The following is a 21703-nucleotide window of genomic DNA, read 5'->3' on the forward strand; positions in this document are numbered from 1 at the left end:
ATGTCTGGCATAAATAAAGTGAGACCAAGCAGCCAATCCTTTCCCGAAGTTGAACTGTGCTTTCATAACTAATATTGTGTGTTCTGTATTGTTGGCTGCAGATGCAAACTCTGACGTGTCAAATGAAGATCATCTGAGGCAGCGTCTCCAAGAATTAACAGAGGTTGGTAACCCTCCTCCTGTCGTCATTCATTAGTCAATGTATATGGCATATATATTCTTTATTGCGCTCCCTCTCCCATGCTCCCACAATCTGTTTTGTGGGCGTGAAAAGTCTTATCCAGAGCAGAAAAGCACATGATTTCAGTTGAGAAGTAACATTGTATTAAATGTACATTATAACAACATTATCATGATGTATGAACAGTGTTGGATGGAGAAAAAAAATCCCGCCTCTTAGGCACTTACCTGGTGCCTCCCTCCTCCTCTGGGGCGGTGCGCCATCCCGTTACCCTGGCAACGCGACGCTGTGTGACGTCATGTTGCTAGCCGCGACCGGAGCTTGTAGGCCGCTCGTGCGCATGTGCAGCCGGCAAGTGCTGATCACACCATCAATAGTCAAAAAACTATTGAATGTAGTATAGCTTCTTTTATTCTGGCTAAATCAAACAAAACATGCAATTAAATTCATGTTAGTGGTTATCTGGAGATTTTAGGCAAATCCTATTCCTTGAAATGTTGCTGCAATGTATTCTAGCCCTTGGGGTTTCTGTAGGAATGCAAAGCTACAAAGACCAGAATCCCCTTGTTTGAGTGTTGTGGAATTGTGAATAAATGAGAAACTTCTTTGTGACATGTATTTAGGATACACTCCTAATTGTGCTCAGACGTCTCTTACCCTGTCTGTTCTGTGATGCCATCACCTGGGATTTGCATCTTCTACTAAACCAGTCTCGCAAGCTTGTCTGGCTATTTTTAGTATGCCGAAAAATGCATTTTCCATGATGTTTGCTCACTGCAAAGAAGTTAGAAATGCTGTCTTCTATCATGATTCTTTTTTGGTTCCATATTTCTAGCTATTTCCTTCTAGTAATGGCAATCCATTTTACCTGGGTTAAAATAAGAAGCATTGAATGTCTAATGATTTGAATATTGGTATAAGGCTGGGGTTTTTAGTCTGTGTTCTGTGGCACCCATGAGTTTTGTGGAAGTTTACAAGGAGTTCCATGAAAATATTCTGTACATGGACACTTGGGTATTACAATATGATAATACAGCTCAACCCCCTTATAACGCTGTGCTTGGGTTCCAAAGAATCACATCGCGCTATAAGCGGATCGCGTTAGAAATAATGTGCAATTGTATGCATTGCACAATAAAGTATTTAAGACACTAATAATCGTGTTGTAAAGTATTCATAAATATGAAAATTGGGAGCCATGCTTGCACCGCGTTATAAGCGGATTCGCGTTGTAACGGATTGCGTTATAACGGGGTTGAGCTGTATATATTGATCTACTTTTTTTTCTCCATTCTAAAGTACATGATTTAATATTAACAATGTTTAAAAATGTAAATTGTAATATTGTATATACAGTACCATTTATAACTCGAGTATATATAACTATACAAGAACTAGATATATGAACATTTATATATTTATAAAATATTTTACCAGGAACTAATACATTGAGAGTTACCTCTCGTTTTCAAGTATGTCCTGGGCACAGAGTTAAGATGACAAATAATACATGGTTACAAATACAGTTACATAAGTGAACAGGGTATACTGCTGCGGCACAGTTTATTCGAGCATTTGCCCGTTCTGTGCCGCAGCAGTAGCCTGGCGCGCGCCCGAGTGTGACGGGCGCACGCCGAAGCAGCGGAAGAGCGCCCTCCGATCGGGGCGCTCTCCCTACCGCTGCCGGGTCCACCGGGTCCCCCGGAACCCCCTGCCGCTGTCCCGCGATCGCGGGACACCAGGGCTCCCTCGGGGAGCCCCTGGACACGCGTGCAGGGGGCGCACGCTCCCGATGACGCGTGACCGCGCGTCTATGACGCGTGACCGCGCGTCTATGACGCGCGGCACGCCGAGGGGCGGCCACTAGCAAGCCGGGAGATTTCCCGGCTTGCGGTACCGACCACACTTCAATAAAGTGTGTCGGTAGTGTACATTATATACAAGACATAGCATGCAAAGTTAGAGATAATATATATCTAAGCGTACAGACCAGATTAAAATGTGAGACAGCTTTAGTTTTGAAAGAACTTAGATTGTTGGTGGCTGTGAGAGTTTCCGGTAGGTTGTTCCATAGCAGTCATAATTATTACTTTTACGTTTGAAACCTTGGTAGGAAGCCTGGAGGCTTAGCTGTACAAGCTGTTTAATGCAGCAGTCAAAAGCTCTTTGGAAAGCACACGTACAGTAAAGTGGATGGGAAATGAAGTGTCACGCCCAGCGTGCTCATTCGTTTGTCACTACCCAGAATCCTTCTTTCTAGTCTAAGTGCTGCGTTCCATTTGACAATGGGCTGAATGGAGCAGGCTTGTGTGACACATGCAGATACATTCATGGTTATTTTATCTTGGCTCGCTTCCACTATTGTATCTAATAAATAGCAGACACATTTGAATGTGTTTGATATAGCAAAGTAATATTTTACTCACATTACAATTTTCAGGCATTATTTATTGCAGCTTCAATTTCGATTGAAAAGAAAAAAGAGACAGCGCACAACTCTCATAGCGAAAAAATGTAATTAATATGTGACAACAATCAGGTGGTAAATATTACACGTACAGAATATGTAATCTTTAAAGCAGGGTATGTTTCTGGTACATGTTACCGCTACACCAGGCTGGTTCCTTCTATTGAGTTGTCTTTTTAATTCATGTTTCTTCTCCCTATCATCTTTTGTTATTACAGGAATATGAACTTGTGTGGGGGTTTGCCTTACTGATCCATAAGTACAAACACTGCCTCTGTTAAAATGACCTATATTTGATGAAATTGTAAGCGCACAAATTCACAAGTTTTGGGTGCAAAAAACTGCTACTTGTGTCTAAATGTGCAAAATCAAAGCATCAGAGCATATAGGTTTAGGAAAGATAATTATGTGTCAATAATGTGTGATTGATATTTAATGATCACTTGTGGCCAATCACTCTGAATTTCCAAACTTTTCTTACATTTCCTGTCGGCCCATACTCTCCCCTTGACATTGCTTTAGTTAAAGCCGTAGTCTGTGCTGCTCGCAAATTATATTTCACCTGAACGTGAGTTTCTTGTATTTGAAATTTGCATTCAGGAGGTGGATTTTTTAAGAATTGAACTCGAGGCATCTCACAGACAACTCGGAGGGAAAGATGAAGCACTAAAGATTTTACAAAATATGGTAAGTGCTCTTGTTAAATCCATTTCTATATGACTTGCTTGGCGTAAGCAAGAAGGTTTGATTGTGTTGGTTGACATGCATGTGTGCTTGTGTGTGTATATGTGTACAGTATAGTGTTGTTATTATCGCTTCTTTGTAAAATGCTAACATTTTGGTGGTACAGAGTGATGTGAATGACATACCAAATCAGGACAAACACGCGCAAACAGAGGTCCCTGCTCCTGAGAGCTTACAATTTTAGACGGAATAAAAAACAAGCGTTTGATCCAGCTGCACAGCTGGTCCCAATAGGGTTTCAGGTGGAGGGGGGGGGGGGGTGGGGGTGGATGTTAGGGGTATACTAGATAGGTTTCCTTAAAAAGAGGAATTTTCAGGGAGTTTTTAAACATGCACACATTTTAGACTAATTTAAAGGCAAATCCCCCTTAGGCTACGGCCCCAGTGTCGGCTGCTGGTTCCCCATCATTGGCTGAACCGCCGGGGAGAGGGGGGCTGGGGGGTGGGGCGTGGCAAGCGCTCCGTCGCCAGTTCTAAAGACAATTTTCTTGTCTTCTGAAAATCAATTCGAGCAACGCTGCAGCAAATTGTGCGCTACGGCAGCTAGTGCCCCCGGCCTCATTTGAGGGTTAGTTTTTGTTCCTGCAGCGCACCCCATAGCGCTCGCTGCAGCATGTACTGGGGACGTAGCCAAGGAGTATTTTGCTGCTAAGTTCTATATTGTGATTACAGGGTGTCTTTTTTTTCTTTCTTTTCTTTCTAGTATAACATCTTTACCTGGCCCTGCACCACCGCCAATATTCTGTTTTGCTACAATTGTTGCATTGTTTTTTTTGCTATGGTGGTAATGGATTTATTTTTTTGGTTTGTTTTGTTATATCTCAGGTGTCACTTATTGCATTATTTGTGCAGGAACAATTTGACTAAATGACTTGTTTTCCAGATACAACTTTCACCTAACACATATTTTAGAAGTAACAGTACAATGCATGGCTGGTAACCCGATTTTTAGCCAGGTTAATTGCAGTAGGAAAATATTGTTTTCGCAGGCTGTGTTCGATAAAGCCACAAGTCACACCAAAGTCATGCTTCAAAAGGCGGAGGAGCAACGCAGAGCTTTAGAAAAGGTCAGTGTGACACTGCTCCCAGATTTAATACGCTAATGGGATTATTGGATTTGTTTACTCCTGAGAAAAATAATCCACTTTTTTGTGCACTTTTGATTTCCAAATCACACCTGGGCCTTGGCTTGGAGTTTGCACTTGAACGTCTTGCCAATTTTAGGGTATTGATGTAGTGGATTTTGACACGTAAAGTGACTATGTCCCTGACAACATTAGGACATTCGTTGCCCTGAAAGACAATGACTTGAATGGCTTTACATTCCGTGTATTTTTACCATTTATTCAAGTAAAGTACGAGTGGGCATCTTGGATTCTCGTAACATAATACATTCTATTTTGTAGTAAGTATTATACTATTTGACTGTGCAACATTATCTAAACCTAGTAAATGGTTTATCCTGTAAAGTTTTGTATCCATGGATCAGTGTATAAAATGTGTTTTAACTTTGAAAATATTTCAACTGAACTATCTAATAAAAAAATGAGGTTTTGTTATCACATATCTTGTGAAATAACATTTTTAAGAAGACATGAAATTCGCTATTAAAAAGCGGTCTCAAATAAGAGTAGCTTCCCTCTTAGGGCACACTAACTAACCACGCAAGAATCAGTATTCAAGCAAACCATCATTCACTACAACTAAAGAGATGCTCAGTAAAGCTACTGGACATACTTGGGCTACCGCCAAATATAATAGAAATATTAAGAAACAAATGAAAAGCTAAAGAAAACAAATCATATTCTACAAATGGGATAGTTGAGTGGCTGGTAAATAAATTATTGTTTTTACTCGTCTAATATGGTATTTGTAAGCTGTGCTCACAAATGTATGCTTTACAGTATATATCCACAGATGTGTATATTTATTTCTCAAAAATGAACATTTTAATTGAAAAGATATAGATTTTGTTTAAATTGGCACATGGTTACCTATTGTGTATTATTATTATTTTTTACAGTAATTGTATATATTAATTTAAAAAAACTACTACTGCTATTACTTTTCATATCCATTCTTTTAAACCATCCTGGCTAAAGATGAATATGTTGCCATGTAAAAGTAAAATTGGGTAGAACTATAACACACCCACACACACCACCCCTCCTCCCTCACCGTCATGACCTGGCATATGCTGCAGAAAGAACATTGACAATAAATCATTTGTAGCAGAGACCAAGCAGGTTGATCTTTGGTTAATGAGTATAGAAGACAAATATTACAATTTGAAACAGTGAGAAATGTCTACATGACAATAAAGTCCTTATTTAAGTAAGGTGTCTGTATATCGTAGCACTGTTGAGTAAATATGTACTAAAACATCACAAATGTGACCGTAAATTGTGTTCTTCCACAGGAAATAAATGTTTTGCAGTGGGAAATTGAGTTTGATCAGGTCAGACTTAAAAACCTTGAAGAGACTTGGAAGGAAAAGTATGACCGGTATGTTGTGCACCATTCAAGCGCTTGGGTTTTACATTGTGTGAGAGTTGATCTTGAGTATGAGTCTGTATAACATGGTTAGAATAAGTAAACAGGGTTAGAGGTTTCCCTTCTGACTCGCCAGCATCAAACAAATAATGGCTGCTTCCCTTACTACGAAGGTGCAGATCAAATAGAAAGCTTATTCTAAGAGCACAAGTTAACTTTGCTGTTGGTTTTATACGGCATGCAATTAATCTTGTATCTTTTTAATTCTCCTGACTTTTTTCTCTCTGTGATTGAGCCTTTTCTATATGTATATGTACCATCTATATAATTGAAAACGTTGTATATTTGCTGTTCTTATGGGCAATCTGATTGGTCCGTCGGTCTATCACTCAGCCTCTGGCCAATCAGATTGGTCCGTCGGCCCCCCGCTCCCCCACGGCTCTCATTGGCCTGTGTGATCTAACAGTCTAACCCACTCTTACACACACCACCCTCGCACCGCGTGCGCCTCTCCAAGACTGCCTACCACACGTGCACCACCAGCCGTTGCCTCCCGCCCAGGTAAGTTACTAAACAACCGCCTCACACCCCTGCGCCTCCGGCCTCCCCTCACAGCTCATACCCCTGCGCCTCCGGCCTCCCCTCACAGCTCAAACATCTGTGCCTTCGGCATCCCCTCACAGTTCACACCCCTGCGCCTCCAGCCTCCCATTACAGCTCACACCCCTGCGCCTCCGGCCTCCCCTCACAGCTCAAACCCCTGCGCCTCCGGCCTCCCCTCACAGCTCAAACCCCTGCGCCTCCAGCCTCCCCTCACAGCTCACACCCCTGCGCCTCCGGCCTCCCCTCACAGTTCAAACCCCTGCGCCTCCGGCCTCCCCTCACAGTTCAAACCCCTGCGCCTCCGGCCTCCCCTCACAGTTCAAACCCCTGCGCCTCCGGCCTCCCCTCACAGCTCAAACCCCTGCACCTCCGGCGTCCCCTCCCAGCTCAAACCCCTGCGCCTCCGGCGTCCCCTCCCAGCTCAAACCCCTGCGCCTCCGGCCTCCCCTCCCAGCTCAAACCCCTGCGCCTCCGGCGTCCCCTCACAGCTCACACCCCTGCGCCTCCGGCGTCCCCTCCCAGCTCACACCCCTGCGCCTCCGGCGTCCCCTCACAGCTCACACCCCTGCGCCTCCGGCGTCCCCTCACAGCTCAAACCCCTACACCTCCGGCGTCCCCTCACAGCTCACACCCCTGCACCTCCGGCGTCCCCTCCCAGCTCAAACCCCTGCGCCTCCGACCTCCCCTCCCAGCTCAAACCCCTGTGCTTCCGGCCTCCCCTCCCAGCTCACACCCCTGCGCCTCCGGTGTCCCCTCACAGCTCACACCCCTGCGCCTCTGGCCGCCCCTCCCAGCTCAAACCCCTGTGCCTCCGGCGTCCCCTCACAGCTCACACCCCTGCGCCTTTAGCCTCCCCTCACAACTCACACCCCTGCGCCTCCGGCCTCCCCTCCCAGCTCACACCCCTGCGCCTCCGGCCTCCCCTACCAGCTCAAACCCCTGTGCCTCCGGCCTCACCTCCCTTCCCGCCTCACAGCCCACACCCCTGCGCCTCTGGCCTCCCCTCTCCTGTACACCCCCCCTCACCTGTACACCCCCACTCACCCATACACCGCTTTGCAGCCCTCCCGACTCACCTCCCGCCTAGGCCAGGAGCACACATGGTGCTTCCTGCCGCCGCGTGCACGCGCCTCCGTCTGCTGATGATGTTCCGCGGAAAGGGGGGGGGAGCGGACGGACGACCAGCCGAGACAGCGGGGGAACGGGCGGACGGGAGAGCAAGTGGCCGCCGGATACATAAATTGTCACCTCCCTCCCACCTTCCCTCCCCCCCCACCTTCCCTCCCTCCCACCTTCCCTCCCCCCCACCTTCCCTCCCTCCCACCTTCCCTCCCCCCCACCTTCCCTCCCCCCCACCTTCCCTCCCTCCCACCTTCCCTCCTCCTCCCCCCCCCCCCACCGCCACCTTCCCTCCCAACTTCCCTTCCCCCTTCCCCTACCCCTCCCACCCCTTCCCCTCGGCTCACATTTTTACATCACTTATGTTACCAAAATATACATTGTACTGTGGTGTGTTTAGAATAAACCATTTTTAAACAACATCGTATTACATTTACTTACATCTTTCTTTTCAACATTATTATACAACCTTTCCACCAAATAGTCAACCTATTGTTCCCCTATTTATACATAATACTACCTATTACAGATTTACATCCCGGGCAATGCCGGGTCTCTCAGCTAGTCTTCTATATATTTACACGTGTTTAGCAATTACCTTCTCGCTCGGTTTCAAGTCTTGTGTTAGTATTTTCGATGGGATTAAACATAAAAGGCACATTTGGGCATAATGTGTGAGACTTGTGCCCCTCCTGCGAGGTTTTCGTCTTTCGTCTTTGTTTCTTACTCGAGTGAGCCAAAACCGCAAAGTTTTCCAAAAACACTAAACGAAATCTTAGTTAAAAGTAGAGGTGCAGCGATTACACGATTTCAGATCTTAGACACTTCCTTGGATTATGTTGGACCCTAAATGTTCTTACCCCCGCACCTTGGCACCGGTCTAGGACATTTGGTCGGGGCCGTTTTGCCGTGACTAACTCGCCGCTCACCTCGCACGCAGGGACTAACCTCAGCCCTTAGATTAAAAACTTCTAATACAAAAGCTCCCCCTACCCTAAAAATCTTAGCCCCTTACCCAAGACCCTGTGCCCCTTACCCTAATTCTCTACCTTACAAGTCTTTTGGTCTCACTTACATGTAGCCCTCTTTCTGACACTCTAAAGAGACTACGGGTACTGCACACACCTGTGGCTCCAGGAGATCTGAGCCTCCGCTAGCTGGGAGCCTGGGGTAACACTTTATATTAACGGCAGCGCCTCCACTTACCCAGGATCCCCATCATGTAAGATTCCCCTGTGCAAGAAACATATCCACACACATATGCTTGAACGGTTTTACTGAACGCCCAGAATAACCCTTATACTTATCTTAGCATTTAGCATTGACAACCATACAACACACACACACTGATAACTGGCAATGTCCTCATAACGTTAGTGGCTCGGCCACGCTCCTAATGAGTAATGTCTCTGTCCCGTCACCGCATGCCCCACACCGTGTCCATGTACTGTAATGTATTTGTATAGGCTCAGTCCTTTGGCCACTCCACTAGTGTCCCCAAAGATTGTTCTCTAAGGCGGGATCAGCGCCTGTTGACCGGTGTTGGTGCACTTTAGTAAATACCTTCCGGTCACTGCGATCCAACGCTTTGCTTCCTGATGTCACGATGCTCAGCTACCTGGTCCCAGATGACTGCAGCAACCGCAACTCTGTACTTTGTCCCTAACTGTTACTCAGTAAGGGGATAAAGCTACCACTATAGGGCGTCCCTGCAGCAACTCACTCTACGGTGGCTCAGGGATACTCTTAGGGCCTGCGGGGAAGATCTGTCCTATGCAGGCGGGTCACGGACCCCCTGCACCCACACTACCTCTTCCTTCGCCCTCCGGTTCCCCTCTGCCTAGCGTGGTCTCTCCCCCACGCTTCCCTTTCCTCCTCCTGCCAATCCAGCCCCCTGATTGGCTCCCGGCATCAGGTGACTGCCCTAGAGCTAATAGGAGTTGCAGTACACCAACGGAGTCTTTCCCTTATTGGCCCGTCGTTCCCGCGCTTGCATTGCGAATGCGCGACCTCTCTGCTCTGCCAGTGCCCTCCGATTGTTGCACAATAAACATGGCGGCGCCCTATACTGTCGGGCCGCCGCGGAACCTTACACCACTCTCTCCGGGCACACTCTGCAACCGCATAAGGTACCTAACACACCCCTACATACATTTTACCATTTATTTTTCCTAGCTGTAATCAATGTAAGTCAGTGTATTTGTACATTGACTAACTTATAGTAATAGTAACAGTGTTGATCAGAAGAACGATCAAAAAGTTTCCCCCTATAGTATGCACTCTATGTCATATATATTCTCTATAGATGGACTTAGTAGTCCAGCAGTGAATTGCTGCAAATCAGGTCTATTGACCCAAAATCACCGGAGAAACCAAAAAAATAAACTTTTATTACTTCTTCATTGAAATTAAAAACACATATACATTATTAAAAGTCCCCATACTGGTGTGGCGCAGAGAGTCTATCATCCAAATAGGTATGCCTAATTAGCTAATACCCAAAAAACTCTTTATAAACATTCAAAGTCTTAATAAATGATATATCAGATTAACAACGGATCTCTAGGTGTTTAGGGCTGGAATTAACTAAATCAGGTTATATCCCTCCTCCCCCTGAAGAAGCGTGGTGGCCTTCAATGAAGAAGTAATAAAAGTTTATTTTTTTGGTTTCTCCGGTGATTCTATAGAGAATATATATGACAGAGTTATTACTATAGGGGGAAACTTTTTGATCGTTCTTCTGATCAACACTGTTACAGGCATACCCCGCATTAACGTACGCAATGGGACCAGAGCATGTATGTAAAGCGAAAATGTACTTAAAGTGAAGCACTACCTTTTTCCCACTTATCGATGCATGTACTGTACTGCAATCGTCATATACGTGCATAACTGATGTAAATAACGCATGTGTAACAGGCTCTAAAGTCTCCCCGCTTGCGCACAGCTTCGATACAGGTAGGGAGCCGGTATTGCTGTTCAGAACGTGCTGACAGGCGCATGCGTGAGCTGCCGTTTGCCTATTGAGCAAGATGTACTTACTCGCTAGTGTACTTAAAGTGAGTGTCCTTAAACCGGGGGATGCCTGTACTATAATTATATCATCCTCCAGAGCACGTGTTAGTGTTTTGTGTTATAGTATGGTGACTGCGGTTTCAATTATCTCATTCTAGTAACTTATAGTAAGTAATATAGTTTCAGATCTTTTCTATTTTTTTTTTTTAGAGTATATTGTGAAAATGCAGCACTCAAAGAAACTCTGGAGATACGGACAAGTGAAGTTAAGACTCTGAAATCTGAGAACACACGTAAGCATAGAACCTTTGTGATCTACAGTAAATATGCAAAACGCTGGTCCGTTTGGTACAAATGAACATAATGACTTGTTACATTCATACAGCGTGTAACTGGGAATGGGAAAGAGTTAAAGCCCCTTATTATAGTGCAGTGTTTTTCAACAGGGGTTCCCCGGGTATCCCAAAAGGTTACCCTGCAATTTTCAGGTCCATTGAAAATTGTACCAAATACAGAAGCATTTACAATGCATCTGATCTCAGACGCGCTTTTAGAGAGGGTTGGGGTTCCTTACAATGCATCTGATCTCAGACATACTATTAGAGAGGGTTGGGGTTCCTTACAATGCATCTGATCTCAGTCTCGCTATTAGAGAGGGTTGGGGTTCCTTACAATGCATCTGATCTCAGACGCGCTATTAGAGAGGGTTGGGGTTCCTTACAATGCATCTGATCTCAGACGCGCTATTAGAGAGGGTTGGGGTTCCTTACAATGCATCTGATCTCAGATGCGCTATTAGAGAGGGTTGGGGCTCCTTACAATGCATCTGATCTCAGACGCGCTATTAGAGAGGGTTGGGGTTAATTACAATGCATCTGATCTCAGACGCTCTATTGGAGAGGGTTGTGGTTCCTTAGAATTTCACAATATAATTATAGGGTTCCTAAATAAAAAAAGTTTAAAAAAACACTATAGTACAGCCTTCGTATTGTTGACACATCACGATTTCCAACAATTGTTTTGATAAAATGCCTTTTTAAATTACTATTGATATAAGAATTGTTTAACCTCTGTGCTCTGACAATGAAAGTGGCTTTGTGTATTATTTACATTAAAAGGGCATTCTTAGGTGAGGTTCAAGTTCTACTTTTCCAAACAAACTTGTTCTATATGTGCCTATCATTCTGCTTGTGTATCAACTTAACATTTCACTTAAAGGTCCAGTTTAGTGGAGGATAAAAGTGAACTAAGGACAGTTGAATGTTTCATAGGTTAAATGCAGCCAACACCTTTTTTTTTTAAACAAAATCCCATAAGTAGAAGTACTGTATTTACATTCTTTTCAACTTTCAACATTTCTATGAATATATTTATTTGTATAGCGCTACACAGCAGTAATGTACTGTATGTAACACAATGTAAGACACAATGGGAATAAGCACTTCAAAGTAAACCGGAAAGGGAGTCCCTGCCCCGAAGAGCTTACAGTCTAAGAGTTACAGAAATGCTTTGCGGGGGCTTACAATTCTTTTCAGTAATGTGGTTTGGTGGTATAACCATTTGCCAGCCATCAAAATAGTTACCTTTGCTTTGTTCCTTTGTCTGCAAAGTAATTATGGTTCCATCATTAGTCAAACAGCTAAACCCAAATACTGTAGCTGATACGCCTGAATCCAGTGATCTTGACGATGTGATATATATTTATTTTTCATCTGTAAGACAGGTAAGGCTGTGCTTATAGTCCTGGCAATGGCATGACGTCGCCGTTGTAATAGCGATTCCTGCTTATAGTGCAGGAGACAAGAGAGGGCGACCGGGGGGGGGGGCGTGGCAGAGGCGTGGCCATGAGCGGTTCACCCTCATTGGCTGACGTCACACGGCGATCGCCGAAAAAAATCTAATTCTATTGACTTCAGCGATTTTGGTCGCTGTGTCGCTCCGTCGCGGTCGTGCCCACTATAGGCGCACGCGACGGATTATATGAACTTGTTTTGGCACGGTGCGCCGTCGCCGTAGCCGGGACTATAAGCGCAGCCTGAGGGTGATTTGAATCTTTCCAAGGATGCCAATTACACTAAGTTTTTTTTAAAACAAAACTTGAAACTGCCTGTTGAAATACAGTAGATGGCATTGATGTGCATTATTATGGATCACAAATCGGTTGTCCCTGTCATCTTCCTGATGCTTCCTCTTTTGGTTCCGTAATCATTTGCCATTGCCTCTGAGGTTTATGTATGTCTGTATTCATAAGCCACGGGCAATGCCCACAGTACTTTACAGACATTTTATGCTAGACATAATGCAGGGAAATAGTGTACAAAATAGGGAGAAATGCATAAAAAAGGAAACTCTGATAGAAAGATGGCTGTGTAACAAAGAGCTTACAATCTAAGCAGTGCATAGAGAGACTTGCATAGACAATTTGAGTAGTTATAAGTGCATTGAGTAATTAAGCATGTGCTAACTGGAGGTGAGTGCATCTGATGTATGTAGTAAACTTGTGATAAGACTATATTGGCGGTACTTCTTTAACCCTTAAAGATCCCTTTGTGGGAGTGATCATATGATAGATGATTATAACATACCTAATGACACACAAATGGAAGAGGAGTCCTTTTTTTCCCCCCCACGTTCCTCTTTTGTCAGATCGCGGGAAGTGCTGAACACGATCTCCCCCTGCAGCGCTGTGCAATGGGAGGTTCAGAGATTTTCTAATGACATAAACAGAGTTACAGGCACGAGGACAAACATGCACACACCAATACAAAGAGGTCATGAGGATCCTGCTCGTGAGAGCTTACAATGTAGAGGGGCCCTGACATGCAAGTCCTCAAGACGTGGACCTCTGAGGGTTATACAGGTCCGTTTTCAGACTGGGTTTCACGATGGCAAGACGAGGATCTTTGTGTAGAGTGAAGGCAAGTGATTTCCAAAGGCAGGAAGTGGTGGGTGGAATTGGTTTCAGGTGCAAGAGCAGTGGAGACATGAACGCCTAGAGCAGAGAGAGAGAGTGGTGAGCAGGGAGATCAGAGATAGGATTTTGCTTTAACATGGAACATAGCTTAGGATCTGCTTTTTCAAACATAAAGTTCATAATTCCGCTGCTATTATTCAAAAATATAATCCTATGTGGGCGAGTACAACATATAACTTTAGTTCAATTTCTGTGTAAGATTAAATGCACGCGAGTTCAGTCCCTCTTAGCAGCATATCTTATAGTATTAACAACTCTTTCCCACCCTTTCTAGTTTTAAATCAGCAGTGCCAGGAGATTATTGCAATGCTTGATGTCAAAGAGCAGAAAATGTTCCAGGACAACATGTCTCTTGATAAAAGTAGTTTGACAGAGGTCACCGCCCTTGAAGTAAGTGAATTACGCGCTCGCTTTTTTTCCCCCAACCCATAGATTGTGTATATAAAAGATCGTGGTCACGTTTAGGCACAATGGCCAATGTAGAGCTGGGCAACAGACCTATATGAGAGTAATGTCGCGATAAGAAATTACAATAATTCGGGAATAAAATGTTTAAATGTTGCAGGATTACTATTCACCGTGGTAGTTATCGATGTGTTACAGACAGCTGGTTGACCTGCCGTTTAGCATGCAGCAGCTATAATGAAGACTGAGCTGCCAATGGAAACCTTATTGCAGCAGCATTGCTTGCCTGCTTCCCTGGGGTCAGCAGTACTCCTCCTTTAGGTTAATGATCACTTTCCCCTGTGCTTACCCGCATCCCCGATGCCCAGGGAGAGGGGGAACTGACGGTATTTACATTTATCTGAAAATGTAGTTTACTTAAACACATTTACATTTGTAATACATTTTTAAACTAATACAGTACCTTCCAAATTATTCATTTATTAATGGAAAAAATGATTTCCCAATGAATGAAGTTATGGATGTCTTCTGTTGAAGTGAAACTTCTTTGCTGGCGCCTACAGGGTTTTCATGGGGGGAAAATCCTTGCGTTGTAACGAAAAAACGTAACACGAGTGATGCACAATACTAATAGGCGAGCGCCGTCACACTCGCGCCCGTCGCCCTCGCGCATGTGCAAAAAACAGTCTGGTCACAACGCTCATGCGCAGTGGCGGCCGGGAGACAGAGGCAGACACACACACACACACACAGAGGCAGGCGCACACACACATACACAGGCAGGCACACACACAGGCAGGCACACACATAGATGCAGACACACAGGCACCAGAGACACACGCACACACACACACACAGAGACGCGCACGCATGCACACACACGGACGCGCACAGAGACAGTTAGTATAACTATATAAGTGCAAATAGGTAAAACAGAGGTGTGTGCCGAGCATGCGCGTTCTAAGTCAAACTTCTTTGCGTTTTGCCACTGAAATTGTGTTTTGAATTTTAATTAAAAAATATCACCATCACAAATACAATATCTGTGACAAAACATTGACCAAAGGCTAAGAAGTTTCACTTAAAATGTGCGTGCTCAGCACACACGACTTTTTTTTTATTGTGTGTTTGGTGTTTTTTTTGCCATGCATCTTATTCAACATATAATTATTATCAATTTCTTAATATCGTGAAATGTTTTATTATTGCCCAACTCTAAGCCTAGTCATGGTGCTGCTAGTATCTGCTATCACTTAGGAACTCACCTATGGGAAGGTTTACTGAGTGCTTGCCATCAATAATCAGCCTGGAATGGGCTCAGTTTGCCCAAATCACTGTGATTTGGATGTTTCTCTTAGCACCCTTTTGTTATGGAGGTCAGATTGCAGCGGTTGTGGTGCACAGCCAAGTAGGAGACGTGGATTCCCCTTTTCTCACTGTCAAAATGTGTGCTTGTATCCCTTTTATCTGCAATCTTGTGTATTTGACACCATTTGTTAAGGAAAATGTTGTTGTGTTGGTGGTTAACACAAAGTTTTGGGTAGAGGACATGCACACCGACGAAAAACAAACTTGCTTGTTGCACATTCATTGCGGTCCTGCTGTTGCTGTATACATTTGACCAAATAACAAAAATAGAATAATACACCAGTCTTATCTTTGTACAAAAAAAAGTCAACGTTTTGGTGCAAAGACTCACCTTCCTCAGGACATGATGGTTAGCACAATAATAAATAACTGTATCTAGTGCTATATACCAGAACTCATTTGAAGATGGTAAACTCTAGCAGAAGACTAAGAAGTTCCTAAAATTAGGCCAAAAAATCTGTGGTCGATACCCTTTGCAGGCATTTAAAGGGGCTGTGTATCACGCTCACATATACAGATGTTTTTTATTTTAAGGTCATTTACCTGCAAAATAAGTTTTTTTTTTTTTTTTTGTATTATTACAAAACATCCAAGTTCTCAAATATGTAATGAATAAACGATGCTGAAATCTCTACAATTTGATTCAACACAATCAAGTCGAAGGATATGATTCGGAGAATAAAACGTGCACAGATTTATCTTGGCTAACAATGCTGTAAGTCCATCACTTCACAGCCATCTCAACAGATTTGAAGATGCCATGAGACATTCTACTCATAAACAGACACCCTTGCGATTTATAGAGATCCATAGGTGTCCCACATATGCTTCTTGGTGTGATATAACCATTAAGAGGTACTTGGAAAGCCTCCAATATTGCCAGCTGAAGAAAAGAAAGAATGACAGAAATGTCATTACCCCCCCTTACCTGTTACCCACAATGGTAGAGCACTTTTATGCTGCAGAGCTTTCTATATTAATACTTGATGCATGAGTCCTACTCATAGAAGAATCTTTAGCAAGTTGTGCCGTGTGGTTCATATTGCAGCACAATCATTTCTACTTAGAGATTTCAGAGACGGTACTAAAGAACCTTGAAATAACATGGGATTTGTGCACTTCCTAGCTGGCGGTGCTTGGGGCGTGTACCTGCAGCAGCGCAGGGGTGGAGCCGTGCTCGTGTGCAAAGATGTCGGCAGCTACTCGCAAGCAACTTCTTCAGCTCAGACAAGAGGTAAACTCTGGTTGTTTTATGATTGATTTTCTTTCTATTTAATAATACGCATGTAAGTATTTTAGCTACTCCCTTTTTGCCATTACCACTGCTTTTTCTCATGCAAAAATAAAAAAGAATAATTGAATGCACCTGTAATTTTTCTGCTGCAGAAAGTGTTGCATTAGGCCTCGGTCCCGCTGCGCTCGTTGGCGCGGGCGGCAATGTAGCGAGTTCCCCACCAGCAGGGGAATCCTCGCGAGCCGGTCCCGGTCCCCACTGGCGGCACAGCTGACTACACGCTGTCGCGCGTCAGCCGCTGGAGACACCAGAGAATGGTGTTTTCTAGCTTTGACGCGTGACGTGTGTGGCTGTGAGCCAATGGGGAGGGGAGGCTTCGGGAGGAGGAGAGGCTTCGGGGAGCGGGGAGGAGTGTGGAGTGAAAGCAGGTGAGTGCCTTTCTCTGTGTGTGTGTCTGTGTGTGTGCGTGCCTGTCTGTGTGTGTATGTGTGTGCCCGAGTGCGTGAGTGCCTGCCTCTGTCTGTGTGTGTGTGTGTGTGTGTATGAGTGCGTGAGTGCCTGCCTGTGTGTGCGCGCGTGTGAGTGCGTGAGTGCCTGCCTGTGTGTGTGTGTGTGTGTGTGTGTGTGTGTGTGTATGTATGTATGAGTGCCTGCGTGTGTGTGTGTTTAATACTTACCGAAGCTCCAGCTCCAGCCCGAGCCCGTGGAGGGAGGGGGGGGAGAGTAGCGGGTCCCTCCGCTCAAGCCACGCCCCCCCTCCCTGTCAAACCGCCCACCACCCGCCCACCTCCCGCTCCGGCTCTCGCTCCCTACAGACCGCATATCGCGGTCTGTGTATCTCAGCGCACCGCCTGTCAGCAGTGCGGGTGCGCTGACTCTGGGAGCGGGGCCTTAGCCTTATTCCGATGGCAAAAGGACTTTCCTTGTACTTTACAGGGAATTTTGTTTAGTTGTAATGACTTCTAGCCTATACAATAATGTCCGCATAGGACTTGCTGTACTGCGGATTTTGGTAATAATTTTTGCGTAGTAATACTTACCTGTAGGATTAAACCCATTGTAAGGTAGTTATATCATTGTTATCAACAATCGCAAAGACTTCAGTGGAATAACATGACCCTCAAGACTCACATTACGTAAATCATGGGAATCAAGATTACCCAAATCTCAATCACCTTGAATCCGTGAGACATTGGCAGTCCTGCTAACATGTATATTTGTTTTTGAATCATTTGGTATGGTAGTTTGAAGTGGAGAGGAAGAGTAAGGAAGAAGCGTATATAATGGCCGATGCTTTCCGAATCGCCTTTGAGCAGCAGCTGAAGCGCCAGAATGACCAGACTCTGCCCCTGAATGACATGGAGAGACTCTGCAAAAAGGGAAGCAAACGATTAAACAACTGGAAACGCCTTAAAGAGAATGGTAATAATGGTGCTTGTAACTTCATCAGTCCTGTATTGCGGATGGCCCTGCACAATGGGAAAATTACCTTCATATGCATTTCAGGGCACATCTTGGCACTGTAAAAGCTGCCAGTCCCAGATGACCCTTATATGATCCTTCTTAGTCACGTCCGACTCACCTGCAATCCTTTAGCTCAGCCTCTCTTTGCTGTTTTACCAATTTCCATTAGTTGTAGAAACCTTTCACTAAATCCTACACACACACACTTACAAATATCGCATATTAATATTATATTAAGTTAGCTGCTTGAGGAGTAGCAGGTGGATGAAGGGGTTGTAAAAAATGCGGAATATGTGTCCACAATTATTGTGCATTCTATTTGTAGAATTTTTTTGTCATACACTGTTCTAATTGTGTTTTTGTTTTATATATATACTGTATATAGGTCTTGTGTTCTCGAAGGACCGTAAAAAAAGCTTAGGGCAAAAATTAATGGACATGCTGATTTCATCAGATGACTGTAAAAAATTAGAGGCACTGGATGAGCCGCAAGAGATCCTCAGGATACTGATTGACTTGGTGAGTGCTCTGTGTGGCACAAATGCATTTCAAGCATGTCTGCACAGTACATTGGGCCATTTCTAAGCTGGGTGGGCCTGCAATACATGGCAAAGCAGGTACTCTGAAAGCTGGAGGCAGATCTTGTAAAGCTACGTTTGACTGTGACCATGCTGTTTAAACTCATTTGAGATTTAATTTCCACTACTGTATATTTAGATGTCAGTTACAGAGTATGTCAGGGCTCTTCAACTGGTGCCCACGGGCCAAATGCAGCCTGTGAAAGGTCTTAACGTGGCCCTTCAACTCTGCTTTTGCTAATTTTATACTAGTTCATTAGGTAGCTAAGTGCAATTTTTTACCCTGAAATTCACTTGTACGTTTAGGTAATCTCAATATTTATAATACAGATGTTAACAAATATATTTCAATATTTTGTAAGCATTTATATGTCTTTAAATGTATTTACAATTACATTTCAATAAGCCTGTGGCGCATCTACTTCTAAATGTTTGATGATCTGGTTGAAGAGCCCGGGGTGTATGTGGATAGAGACCATGACTCTGTATTCTTTAATTGAAAAAAAATAAGACTAATTTTTAATAAAGTGCAAAAAATGTAGGTGGTTAAAAAAAAAGCTAAAAAGGGGTGCCCTTGTCCCTAAAAGCAAAACTTGTTTTTGACAATAAAAAAAAAAAAACTGGGACAAAGGGTGACCTTACAAATAAATATACACACATCCTATAGGCATGTGCTGCTAATTAAGATTAGAAATGACATTACTATCCTTGGATGAATGTTTTGCAGCTTAATGATAAAGAAGAGGCCCTAGCTCATCAAAGGAAGGTGAGCTATATGCTTGCACGAAGCATGGAGGACAAAGTACAATCTACAAAGTCAAAGACGCAAGAGGAAAACTCTGGAAGTGACTCTACTGCTGGAAACCACCAACATAACTGTACAAATACAAGACAAAGGGCCGATCCTTGCACCTGCTCAAAAAATACTACCTCGCATGGCTGTCTGTGCTTAACCAGATGCATCAACCCAAGGGAAGCCTCCACTAGCTCCCTTGAAACCTCCTTTTCCTCTCTGTTAAAGGAAATCTGCCCCCAAGGAGAAAATGCAGAAACTTTTGTGACAAATGCAAGTCACGAGGAGCAACCAGCGGAAGCTGAACAGTCTGAAACACAAAGTGATTCATAAGTAAATGGTCCTTTTGTTTTAAGGGTCCTAACTAGTTAAATCCTGCAGGGAAGGGTTAGATTTTTTGGAAACGTATGGTGGGATATGAACAATAATTTTATGTGATTGGATAAGACCGTATCTCAACCACTTCTGGTTTACAATATCTGGGCAGCTGCCTGCCGAGGACAGGCTGAATAATGATGGGCCACCTCAAATGTACAGGTATCGGCCCAGTTGGTTGGGCCAGCAATATAACGATGGCTGGAAGCAGAGGTATCAGCCCAGTTGGTTGGGCCAGCAATATAACGATGGCTGGAAGCAGAGTGGTGCTGCATGTAGGAGAACATGTGAGCACTACAACTTTTTCATTTACAAAACTCCATTTTCAGTTCTTAACAAAAAAATAAAAAGATAATTGGATCATTCCCAATGTATTTCAGAGGGGTAATTGAAGTCACTATAACTTGGATGACTTTCACGACTGCTCTGCAAGCCTGTGATAGCAGTGGTGTTAACTTTTTGGGGGGATTAAAGCAGGAACATTTTGGCGGGAGCTTTACCCACCTGTTATCTCACTCCTTACTTACATACACTGTATTATTTTGCACATACTCCATGAAGTCTCAAATGAAAAGTGGTCTTTCCAAACTCTTGCCTTTTTCAAAGGTGTTCCACTGCAGCCGCCACCATTATTATCTCGGAACAGTCTTTATCCATGGACCCAATTGGGTGAGATTTGAGGATTCCAAACATCAACTATCCTCTTTGTTTCCAATAAAGGCCTGTAATGCATTGCTGAGCATAATGATGTATATTGCAGAGTAATGCATTGCAAGCTTTGACGTTTAACAAACGTAATCTGCTTTTGTAAGAAACGGGACCCCATGAGATTGTTGGGGCCTAAAACAATTGGTTAGTGTGCGTATGCCCTGGCTAGCACCACCTACGGCATAGCTGATGTACAAGTGGTACTAATCCATAAAACCCCTCTCAGTGCCGGTAGACACCTCATAGCTTGTTCAAGTGAATAGGCTGTGAAGGGTCATGTTTATATATATTTACTAAGCAGTATTGGAAAGTTTCCTAGGAAGCAACCGTACTTCGTAAATTGGACACTTAATACATCAACATTTTGTTCCTTAGTTATGGTAAGGACCGAAGCTTGATACATTAAATGTATTCGTTTTTGTCACTTGGTTGCCTGCTGAGTTATTCTCCTATTCAAACTTTTCGCTGCCAGAGGGGCCTACAACGTATTGTTTGATTGGCTTTGTTTTTAAAACATGGTTGAAAGATCTGTAACTTGTTTTAAAAGGGCTATGCTCTCTTGCATTCACTTTTTTTAATGCAACTTTAACCGATGGGACCAAACAACATTTCATACAGTAGGCTCGGCCACAAGCTGGGAGAGGAAGACATGTCCCTCCCCGGAAAATGGCCATTTTGGGCCCCTGGAATATGCCTGTTTCCAGGGATGAACAGGTCTTGGCTGAATGACTCATTGCTAAAACTACACAGGGATCTTTAAACCAGACACTTTGCTCACCCTAAAGTCAACAATCAATCTCTCCCACAAATTTGATGTTGTGTAAGTCACATATTAATTTGTGTTTTTAATTTTGATTTATTAAGAAAATATTGTTTCAGATTAACTCCTAAATTGGTAGAGAAGATAAAATAGCTCTGTGTACTCTCTAAGGGAAAATGGCAACATTCCACCCTACAAACTGTCGTTTTTACATAGGACAAAATGTAATTAAATGCAGTTTTTCATTTTATATTGGTTAAAATGAGGCAAGTAAAAGTATTTTAAAGTAATTTTTTAACGTGTCTCCTGATAATGTTTAAAACTATTGACGCTTGACGTTGACGTTGGGTTTTACTGCCCGTATCCGCTCTCCTAAATAGAACTCTATCATCGGAGTGCAGAAATCAAAGTGCACCATCGCC

General features: G+C 43.8%; 1 protein-coding gene across 3 annotated transcripts in view; it reads left to right on the forward strand.

Annotated features, from left to right (window-relative positions):
- The window catches only part of CCDC125 (coiled-coil domain containing 125), a 39508-nt gene extending 18560 nt beyond the window's left edge, over positions 1–20948 (forward strand). Inside the window, exons 3-13 of one of the 3 annotated variants that reach the window (XR_012800005.1) lie at positions 102–163; positions 3249–3335; positions 4382–4459; positions 5812–5897; positions 10833–10915; positions 13871–13986; positions 16496–16603; positions 17848–18025; positions 18453–18586; positions 19373–20026; positions 20078–20948. Coding sequence is in view for 1 of the 3 variants with exons in the window: in XM_075592223.1 (XP_075448338.1) it covers positions 102–163; positions 3249–3335; positions 4382–4459; positions 5812–5897; positions 10833–10915; positions 13871–13986; positions 16496–16603; positions 17848–18025; positions 18453–18586; positions 19373–19771 (1331 nt within the window). In the remaining 2 variants the exon portion in view is untranslated. Of the gene's footprint in view, positions 1–101; positions 164–3248; positions 3336–4381; positions 4460–5811; positions 5898–10832; positions 10916–13870; positions 13987–16495; positions 16604–17847; positions 18026–18452; positions 18587–19372 lie in introns of all 3 variants that reach the window. The other 2 variants (XR_012800006.1, XM_075592223.1) reach the window with 2 other exon arrangements.
- Positions 20949–21703: the final 755 nt, after the last annotated feature.

Source organism: Ascaphus truei, chromosome 1 (assembly GCF_040206685.1).
Source record: "Ascaphus truei isolate aAscTru1 chromosome 1, aAscTru1.hap1, whole genome shotgun sequence".
NCBI classification, from domain to species: Eukaryota; Metazoa; Chordata; class Amphibia; order Anura; family Ascaphidae; genus Ascaphus; species Ascaphus truei.